At 33.1% G+C, this 10,475-nt stretch overlaps 1 protein-coding gene across 3 annotated transcripts; it reads left to right on the top strand.

Annotated features, from left to right (window-relative positions):
* Positions 1-2,610: 2,610 nt before the first annotated feature.
* LOC124841771 (RNA-binding (RRM/RBD/RNP motifs) family protein) lies at positions 2,611-8,582 on the top strand. Of its 3 annotated transcripts, none has more exons than XM_047318103.2 (2): positions 2,611-4,047; positions 7,205-8,582. In XM_047318103.2, exon 1 carries the CDS (start codon positions 2,739-2,741, stop codon positions 4,041-4,043), a length of 1,305 nt encoding a protein of 434 aa, XP_047174059.1. In that variant the 5' UTR covers positions 2,611-2,738; the 3' UTR covers positions 4,044-4,047; positions 7,205-8,582. The 3 variants fall into 3 exon arrangements, with proteins under 3 accessions (XP_047174059.1, XP_047174058.1, XP_047174057.1); XM_047318102.2 differs by lacking the exon at positions 7,205-8,582 and adding an exon at positions 4,895-5,203; XM_047318101.2 differs by lacking the exon at positions 7,205-8,582 and adding an exon at positions 4,870-5,203.
* Positions 8,583-10,475: the final 1,893 nt, after the last annotated feature.

Below are 10,475 nucleotides of genomic sequence, written 5' to 3'. Positions count from 1 at the left end.
GATAGAATGTTTTAAATAATGATATTTTATTATTTTATTTTTAAAATATCAATGGTATAAATAAAATTTTATAATATGGAGTTTTATTATTTAAGAAGTTTTATTTTTCTAAAACTTTGTTTTTTAAAATTTCTTCTAATTTTTTTTTCTAAAAATACTAATTCTTTATCCATCTATGGGAAGATCACCTGATAATTTCTTGAGGCAAAATATTTATTTCTAGTTGGTTGATTTTATCTATAGAGTAAGTTGATTTCTATTATTTTTCTTTAAAGTTTAGTGTTTTTTCTTGTGGAGGTTTTCTTCACTCTTTTGAGGTATGAGTGTTCTTTAAGACTCTTTATTGATTAGCGGTACTAAAGGTATACTTTTATCGAATTGTCATGAAATGTAGGAGCAAGTAGAGATCTTGGAGCCGTAGGAGGATTTTTAGAGTTTTTAGCACCATCGGAGCGTCAACCAAGTAAGAGAAACTAGTTTGTTTGGTTTGGATTTGGTGTGCATGTGATATTTTATATTTTTATGACGATGTGATGATTTATTTGTGAACTTTAATTAAATCGTGAAATTTTGTAGGTTGGGTGCTTGAAAATGGAGGTGTGTTGAATTGAAAATTTATGCATGTTGTTGTGTAGTTGGTTTGTTGATGTGAATGATATGTTTATCGATGAACTTGTGAATGTAGATTTAGTGAATCGGAGCAAATGTGTTCTTACAAAACTTTGGTTTGGGATAAATTAGAAGAATGGTGAGTTTTTTGCACAAAATTGAGGTTTTGACAAGTAAAATTCTAAGATCATGGTTTTGGGGAAAATTTATAGTTTTGGGAAATGTATTAGAGTCATTTAGGGTTTAGTTGGTCTCTTATTATACTAAAACTATGGTAGATTGTCTAGTAAGGAGTCGTTTCGGAAGGAGTCGTTTAGGAAGGAGTCGTTTGGGAAAGAGACGTTTGGGAAGGAATCGTTTAGGAAGGAGTCGTTGGGAAATAGACGTTTGGGAAGGAGTCGTTTGGTGAGGAGTCGTTTGGTGAGGATTCGTCTAGGAAGGAGTTGTTTGGTGAGGAATTGTCTAGTAAGAACTAAGTTGTGGGGAATCTTGAATTTGGGGTTCTAAACATTTGTTTTGAACGTTCTTTAGGTCGTTTTGAACCCTTTTGGAGCTGTTGATGAGAGTTTCCAAGTCGTTTTCGATGCTTAACATGTGTTTCGAGTTGACGTGAAGAAAATTGTGTTATTGTGTGATTTGGTTTATGGTGCATATATTTTAATAATTGTTGATGATTTGAAATATTGGTATTGTGAGAAGAATCCCAAGGAGAGATTCTATGTTAATGAGAGTTGTGGCGAATGCTTAATAGTGAGACTTTGAAGAGAAGATGTCCTGATATTCTACCAACCATTCAACTCATGTTGAATGAATGCAATGCATAAATTTTTTACATTGATAATGTATCATATGATATAAATAAACACTTACAGTTACAGAAAGTTTTACGACCAATAAAAAAATGTTATAATAAAATGAATATTTCTAAATTTCATGGTTTTGTATATTTCTATTAAATAAAAGATTTTGATAAAATTGAAGTATAATGAATAAATATAAAAATTAAACTTAAGATAAAGATTTGATCGAGAAGATTAAATTGTACAAATTTAAATTTAAAAGCAAAGTTCATCATTTACTTAAATATCTTTTTGAATTTATATAATTTAAACGTCTTTTTTTGGATAATATGTATTTCATACATTTAAACATTTCTGTTATATATTTCATTCAAATTTTAGGCTATTAATCATGAGACGACATTTACAAAAATATTTAAAGAGCTCTTAAAATGCAATTCAACACTCTTTCTTGTATTATGTATTTAATTTAAATTAGTGTTTGTTAGTAGTTGATAAATACGTTAAATTTATGATTTTATAAAATCAAATTAAAAAATAATATAAAATTGAAATTTAAACAAAAAATTTAATCTTATATTTATATATTCATTTTAGTTCTTATATTTATTATTTTGTTCAGTAAAATAAATTTAATATTTATTTAATAAAATCAATATGATTCATTTGTTAAAATAGTAAGGTGTGTATCTATCAATTTAATAAAATGCTTAATTAATAATTTAGCCCTTATGAAAAAAAATCACATTATCTTTATTTAAATAATATAAAAACTTAATTAAATTTAAGACAAATATATGGACAACAATAATTCATAATTTTATATGAAATCCCAAATTACTTATTAAAACTTTTATTAGATCCAAATGATGTTAAAGTTAAATATTTGAACTGAAATCAAAACAAATATAAGAAGCAACATGAATAAAAAACTTATATATAAAAACGATTAATTAAGCCAAACCAAAACTATGAACTTCTTAAAATAAAGAATCTAACCTTAAAATATTACTATTTAATCTAATTTGTTAGTAACATATTTGAAAATGTAACCCCTGCATCAATATATTTCTTGAATATTTTTGGATAAAAATAAAAATATTTTAAAAATGATACATTGGACCCAAACCGTGCCAGTATCCACTGGGCCTATAAAAAGGCCCAACGTTTACCTTGGGTATATATCCCCTAATATCTTTTCCTTTTTCCCCTCTTCACTCTCAGTTTCAGTCTCGCTTTCTGAGAAGAGCGCCAAATTAGGGTTAGGTTAGGGTTTAACCATTCCTACACTCAATCGTCAATCTCTTCCAAATTCCAATCCCAATCGCAATGGATCCGACTAAGAAGCGCAAGCTTGATGAGAATGGTTTCGGTGATTCCGACCCGCTTAAACTCTCTTCCACCGAGGCGCGCAAACTCATCGAGCGCTTCACCCCGGAGCAGCTTCTCGACATCCTTCAGGACGCGGTGGCTCGCCACGCTGACGTGCTTGCCTCCGTGCGTGCTGTCGCGGACCCCGATGTGTCGCAGCGGAAACTATTCGTGCGCGGCCTTGGGTGGGACACCACCACAGACGGCCTCCGCTCACTCTTCTCCACCTACGGTGAGCTTGAGGAGGCTGTTGTGATCGTTGACAAGGTAACCGGAAAGTCCAAGGGCTACGGCTTTGTCACCTTCCGCCACGTGGACGGTGCTCTCCTCGCCCTCCGCGAACCAAGCAAGCGCATTGACGGGCGCGTGACCGTCACGCAGCTCGCTGCAGCGGGGAACTCCGCTTCGAATGCCAACGCAGCCGATGTTGGGCTCAGGAAGATCTACGTTGCCAACGTGCCGCCTGACCTTCCAGCGGACAAGCTCCTTGCGCATTTTTCTGTGTATGGTGAGATCGAAGAGGGACCCTTAGGGTTTGATAAACAAACTGGAAAATCAAAGGGGTTTGCGCTTTTTGTTTATAAGACTCCTGAAGGGGCTCAAGCTGCGTTATTAGATCCTGTCAAGACTGTGGAAGGAAGGCAATTGAGTTGTAAACTGGCGATAACGGATGGTAAGCAAGGGAAGCGAGCCGGACCAGATTCGGGTCAGGCCCATGGGAATGTTCAGCACGGTCATGGGGATGGAGTCGGGGCTGGAATGGGGATGCCTCCTGCAGCGGGGTCTGGGCCGGGGCAGTATGGCGGCCCGCAATATGGGGGACCGGTTGGGTTGGGTTCGTATGGTGGGTTTGGTGGACAACCTCCGTTAGGTAACCATAATCATCCTCTGAATTCATCCAATCCCGTACCCGGTTCTATGGCGGGTGCTGGTGGTTATGGTGCTGGGATGGGTGGGCCTTATGGTGGATACGGTGGGCCGGGCTCTGCGGGATTTGGTGCTGCGGGTGGGTTAGGAGGGGCTGGTGGAGGTGCTGGTGTTGGTGGTGGGCTTGGAGGAGCAAGTGGTGGTGCTGGTTCTTTGTATAGATTGCCTGGTTCTGGTGGCATGCCTGCAGGTGGTGGAGGGTATCCGGAGGGTGGTCATTATGGTTTATCAGGTTCGGCTGGATACCAGAACCAGCATCATCCTCCTTCTGGTGCTTCTCCAGTGCCTAGAGTTCCACCTGGTTCGATGTACCCCAGTGTGCCTCCTTACTACTAAAGAGGTAATATTGGTTGTTTTTGTTTCTGAAATTCTTTGAAGGTTGTGTGGTGGAAGTGCAATTAGTTCATATGTTTTCTTTTCCGTTATATATCTGTGTGGACTGCTTGGCTGTTTGTGTGATTCCGTTCTGTGTGTATGTGTATGTTTCGATTACTGTTTGTTTTTTGCCTTGTTTTATTTATTTTTTATTGTCTATTATATATAAATTTTAGACTGAAAAATACTTAATGACTTGCGTTGTTTGGGATCATGTAGCAGATTTGTGGTTTTGGAACCCAAACAATGAATAATGTGATTCTCTTATGCAATTAGTAGCTTATTAAATCCTATATTGATTATAGTGAGCTTGTGATTAAATGTACTTTTTATTGTTTTTTATGATGTCTTGATGACTATGTTATTGAAAGTTTATCTGGTACTGATATTTTTCTTAATTAATGTTCTAAATAACTTTCATCTGTGGCCTGTTATTAAAGTTTGGTCGTTTTGCTGAAACTCATCTTGTTTGTAGTTTTTTTTGTGTATTCTTTTGTTTGTCTTCCTCTGCTTCCCGATTAATTTTATCTTGTTGCATATGTTTTGTATTTGTGTTTTCACTTTTGTACATAATTTCATGGTGGCTGTGTCTGTTAATTGATCTTTCAAACTATGTTGTTGGTTACATATACATGGTACCCAGAGATGGGCTGTTTGTTCATGTGGTTCCTAAGAAAGGGTGAGCAATGATTTGTTTATTTTTCCTGTCTTGTTTTTACAATATAATAATGTACTTTGGATGATGGTTGTGAAATGATGAATTGAGTTGAATGGATGTTTGATTCAGGTGTATCATCGCTTATTGGGTGCAGATGCTTTGTGCCTCTGGTGATTGCGTGAATTGCAGACTATGTACTCTGGTGTAATGAATGTGTTAGCCTTTACTTTTACAGCCTCTTGACTTCATCTGCTGCCCTTTTAAGCCTTGATTCATATGAATGTTATTAGTTAAAACCCCTGTTGAGATAGACTAGTTTTGTACTTTTAGAAGGATTATCTGGGCTGTTACAGCCTGTTTTAATCGTATGGATCTGGATTTAATAGCTGAGTTTGTACTTAGTCACATTTTCTTGTGGTTAGTTTTAACAAAAGTTGCTCAATGCTGTGGTTGTTTCGTTTTATTTATGTTTATCAATATTTTCTAATGCAATGTTTTAGTCATGCTGATTTGATGATGATATTCTAATAATTTACTTTATACAGTGTTGGTCAATGTTGGTCAGGTTCTAACAGTGGGTTTATTATACTGTATATTTGATGCGTAATAATTATCATTGTAAAATCCAAGTCATGTTGTTACTATATTGGCGTCTACAAGTTGCAGTGGTAAATCAATTTTCTCATCCAATAAGCATTCTAACTTATATAGGATTTCTTTCTTACACTGGGGATTCCCAACATTTTCTATATATGTTCTGGTAATTTGTGACGTTGACTTGTTTACTCTTTAGCACTATGCTTGGGATATTCATGTGCCTATGCGAAAATAATTCTGACAATGGGAATTGGATATGTTCTCAGAAGAATGTGTGTTTCATTTTGTCGAAATGACACGTACTATATCGCTTGTTTGGTAAACTAATTCGTAAACTAATTAGGTTTGATTTATTTATTTTAACAAGTTATAACTCACGAGATTATGTGTTATTTGGAATACACTAATGTTTACCTTAAGGGTTCGTTAAATAATTTTTTTTGCCAAAATTTGGCCTTAAGTAAATTTAGGGATTGACATCCCCTCTCAATATTCCCATCTTGGTTTCTCAAATTTATCAGCTTGTAAAATGTAAGCTGCAAGTTTATTAATTTCTTATATTCTTATATTCTTATATAGACATTTTCATAACAGTATATTAATATTTTAAATCGATCATCGATAATAAAATCTTATCCCAACAGGTAAAGTCATTTTGACCGATCTGATGGCATTATTGGACTTGGTTAAAAGCCATATTTTTATTGATGTTAATGTTCTTGTTCTTCTTTTACCTCCATTTTTACTTTGCTGAAAACCTTGCCATCTAATATTATGTCACCCCCACTGGCATCTTTACGTGGCTAACAGCCTTATTTTTCTTATATCTTTTCCTCAATAGGAGCTGAACCAATATCTCCTTGCATATAGTAATTTTATGGTCGCACAACTTATCTTATCATGCTTATTTTTTATATTACCATTTTAATTGCGAGTCCTTTAAAGGTTAAAATCAATTACCATATAGATTTATCTGGTTTTATGGCAGTATGGAAAACCTGTTCCTTGAGCTTGGTAGGTATTTTGTGGTCATAGGTGACCTCGAATATTTTTCCCCATTTTAGCACTCAGGATGTATGCTGAGTGACATTTTCATTTTGTTTCATCTTTAGTATTGATTATACCTGAAATTTCTTGTATTATATTGACTCCAATTTTATCATTATTGGTATGATAAGCTTTAAATATTTTGTATTCTTTAGTAAAATTATTTGATAATTTATGTTAACTTAGGTATGCTTTGTTATTTTTTTTTAAATTACTACATTTTGTATGTTTTACATTGTTAATGTAGTCGTACTTTTTAATTTTAACATTTGTATGATAATGCATTTAATATTTTAGCATTGTTGATGTAGCTATACATTTTCATTTCTTAATACAGTCTGTCAGTTATCAAATCACGTATAGCTTTTTCCTAATACAGTCTGTCAGTTCATAAATCTCAATAATGTCTATTTCTATGTTTACTTAAGTTCGATTTGGATGTATTTGTTGTTTTGTATTACCTATTTCTGGGCACTTGAATGGAGTTATTAGACTTTGTGTAGTTCTATCAGGCGTATGGTTTATGAATTTCTTGTCAGCAGAGTGGGGAGTTGTTTAACTAGATGGCTATTCATTGGCATGGGTTGCTAAGGAATCTACTTAATTTTAATCTGTTCTCTTACTCCTTTAATATTGTGCGGTATCGTCTTTCCAGTCTTGCTTTGGGTACAAGTCTGTGTCAGGCCAGCCTGTATGAGTTTACGATTGTGATAAAGAACCCATTGTAGGTCTGGTTTGTGAAAGATAGGTTTGAAATTGCGAACTCCAATGAATTGATACTGTTATTTCTAATCTGATAGGATTTGATTTGTTTTGGTAGTTGATGACGATGGCCTTAGCATCATGTTCTGTGTATTAGCACGAGATTGCTGATTGCTAATGTAGAGACTGGATGAGGAACATACTATTTTGCACTCTTTACTTTAGCCCGACATTTTGTTTATAAGAACAACGAAGCTTGAGATTGATGAAAATCGTTGCTTCCCTATGAATTTTGCTATTCTCTTTGTACTATATTCCTTTAGTATATGGTTTGGCAAACAATGAATTCTGAAATATTAGATGATAAGAGTGCCATAAAGCGTTTGCCTTGACAATGGTCATGAATTAAACGTGTGCGCAGGCTTAACTTGCATTTGCACCGAATACAATGCTATCCTAAATAGACAAGGATGACATCTCTCAATTTATGGTAGCAGTCTGATATTTTGGACATGGATTATGAATCCATTCTTTGCTTTCTATAGCCAATTATTTTGATTCTTCTGTTCTACAACCTTTCCTTTCTAATTATGCTGTAGCGTGCATAGTTTCACATTTGTGAGTTTGTTTGATACTTATTTGCTTTATATATTCTTACTAATTTAATGTGTTGCTTTTTACTCTATCCTCACCACTTTGGGTGGCGCTTGCTTTATCGAATCTTGGGTGATGCTTACTTTGTAGAATCTTATACGTTGTGTTTCTCAGATATCGGTACTTCATAAAAAAAAATTAACCATCCATTTTGTGCGGCAGATTAATGAATATGTTTCGAAACATAAGCCAGATTCACTTATTTCGAATTTCATCTTTATTTTTTCTGTCATTATGTACTGATGCCTGATTATTCTCAGCCCTTTTATCTTGTTATTCGGGTTCATTTGCGTTGAACTGAAAAACGTCTATATCATAGTAATCTTCTAAACCTGTGCAGATGTGTTATTTTTAATATTGAATTTAGTTTTATAGATTTGAATATATTTTGTGTATTGAGAGAACCCCTAAACAGAACAAATAAGTGGGTCTGTACTAATCACTGTCATTGGCTGTATTTCTGGTAAAATGTTGCTCCACTCGACATGTTGGTTGCGTACATCTGGTTGGTTGAACGTGATGTGGCGGAGCTTAACTGATTAAATAAAGTAAGAAACATTGGTCCCGTTTGAATCTTCAAACGTGGTTGGCATGGAAGAATTGAGAATGCGATTGCAGACTTGTGGTAGCAGAGGGGTATACGTGCACTATGAATGGGCCCTGCAATTTCTGACATCTGATGCCTGTACCTTTCACTCAGTTTCGTCTTAACTATTATAAGTTTCTTTTTACGTAATATTTTCAAGCTATTAATAGAATTAATCAGTATTGCCACGTTTTATGACGTTTGAGAGATGAAGTTATGTATGGTTGGCTCAATTATTGCAGTTGCTTTTTTTGTATATTTTAAAATTATGTACTCAGCATTGTGCCTGTGGGATTTAACTTTTTAAATTAAAATCCGTTATTTCAATATGTAAGTTATTTTTATGAGACAAAATGTAAATGTTGGAACTTTATGAAAATAATCATTATAAATATTTAATATTTGATAAGTGTAAATTTAATGAGAAAAATAGTATAATTAAGAAGGTTAATATATAGTATGTTTAAATAAATATTATTGAATGGTGAAAAATTAAATTCAGAAGACAAAAGACATAAGAGAAAAAATATAGATAATATTGAGTGGCTGATGTAGAGAAAGATAAGATCGGCGAGAGATTAAAAGAAAATAAATTGTTCAAAAGTAATTTGGAGAAGACGGAGATAAATACTGGGAGGAAAAAGAACATCTGAAAGTATAGGATTGAATTTTCACATTAAATTTGAAATGTTATAATTTTAAATCTAAATATAGATATTATTTCAATCTTTAGTTTTTAGTTGTTTTTTCACAAAAAGCTAAATATTTTTTACATATTTCATTTAAACAATATATTTTATGATGTTTTACCTTTTCCAAAATAAAGTTGTATACCTTATTAACCTTTTAAGCCCAATATCTTATAACTTAAATAAATATAAAGAATATTTTTCATTAGTGTTATTTATATCAAATTTATTATAATGTTCTTACTAATAACAAAAATTATTTATAGAAGGAAAAATTGTGATATAAGTGAGGAGTCTTTGTACTTTGAATGGTAGGGTTGTGTAAATTAAACTAAGAGTGCTTCTCCATGTATCTTATAGAGTTCTGCCTTTTCCTTTCTTTATATTTTTAATGTAAAATCTTTTGCTTTTAAAAAAGCTGATCCATTCAATAATAAAAATAAAGCATCAACCCTTCTTCCTCTGTCACATTTCATATTTGCAAACCTCTCATTTCCTTATATTTGTCGCATTTCGTATCTCAAACCCTCCTCCTTTCATTTTCCTCCTCTCTTATGGTGCTCCTCTCCTTCTATCCCTACCTCATTTTTGACCATTTCTTTTTAAGGTCTTCTTGCAAAGTGCTCCTCCACTCCTCCCTCGTTTGGTGGCTGTGTCATGTTGATGTTTTGGTGACTGTAATAGCAGTGGTTCTTTTTCTCACACAATTGACATCAAGCTTTGCTTAGGCGTCCAAGTTTGTTATTGGTTGTGATTTCCTTAAGCTCATTGTATGATATGGTATATGATGCCTGATGAATGGTTGTAATGTGATAAAATGCTTCATCAGGGCTTATGCATGGTTGGATTTGCCCCGTAGGCGTTGGAAGTGCGGTTGAAGACCTTGTCGCACTTGGAAGTGTGGTCGAGAGGGCTGCCACAGTTGGAGATGCAGTTGATAGGAGTCGTACTTGGAAGTGTGGTTGACGCTCACCGTACTTAGAGCTTAGTTTGTGTTTGTCGTAGTTAGAATTGCGGTTTAGTTTTTTTTTATTGTTTTTTTTCTTATTATATTTAATTAAATTTTTATTTGATTTGTTTTAAATTTAGAATTTGTATTTGTAGATATTGCATATTATTTAGTATTTTTTATATTTATTTTTAATGTTAAATTTATTTAAAAAATATATGTATGAAATATTATGTTAGTATATTAAATTTATTTTTGTTAATATTATATATATATATATATATATATATATATATATATTTGTTAATATTTTATATTTATATATTATGTATTTTTAATTTTTATGTATATAATAAATACAATATAACATCAAATATTATAAACTAAATACTAAATAAATAAAAAAGCTAATTTTAAATTAAATAAAACTTCATTAACACGTATTAAAAAAAATTCAAACTTCATAACAAATAAATTTTTTTTAATAACAACAAATTAACTACTAAATCAT

This window comes from Vigna umbellata, chromosome 9 (assembly GCF_029865625.1).
Source record: "Vigna umbellata cultivar VRB3 chromosome 9, Vumbellata_1.0, whole genome shotgun sequence".
Classification (NCBI taxonomy): Eukaryota; Viridiplantae; Streptophyta; class Magnoliopsida; order Fabales; family Fabaceae; genus Vigna; species Vigna umbellata.
This window is presented reverse-complemented; position numbering and strand designations above follow the sequence as displayed.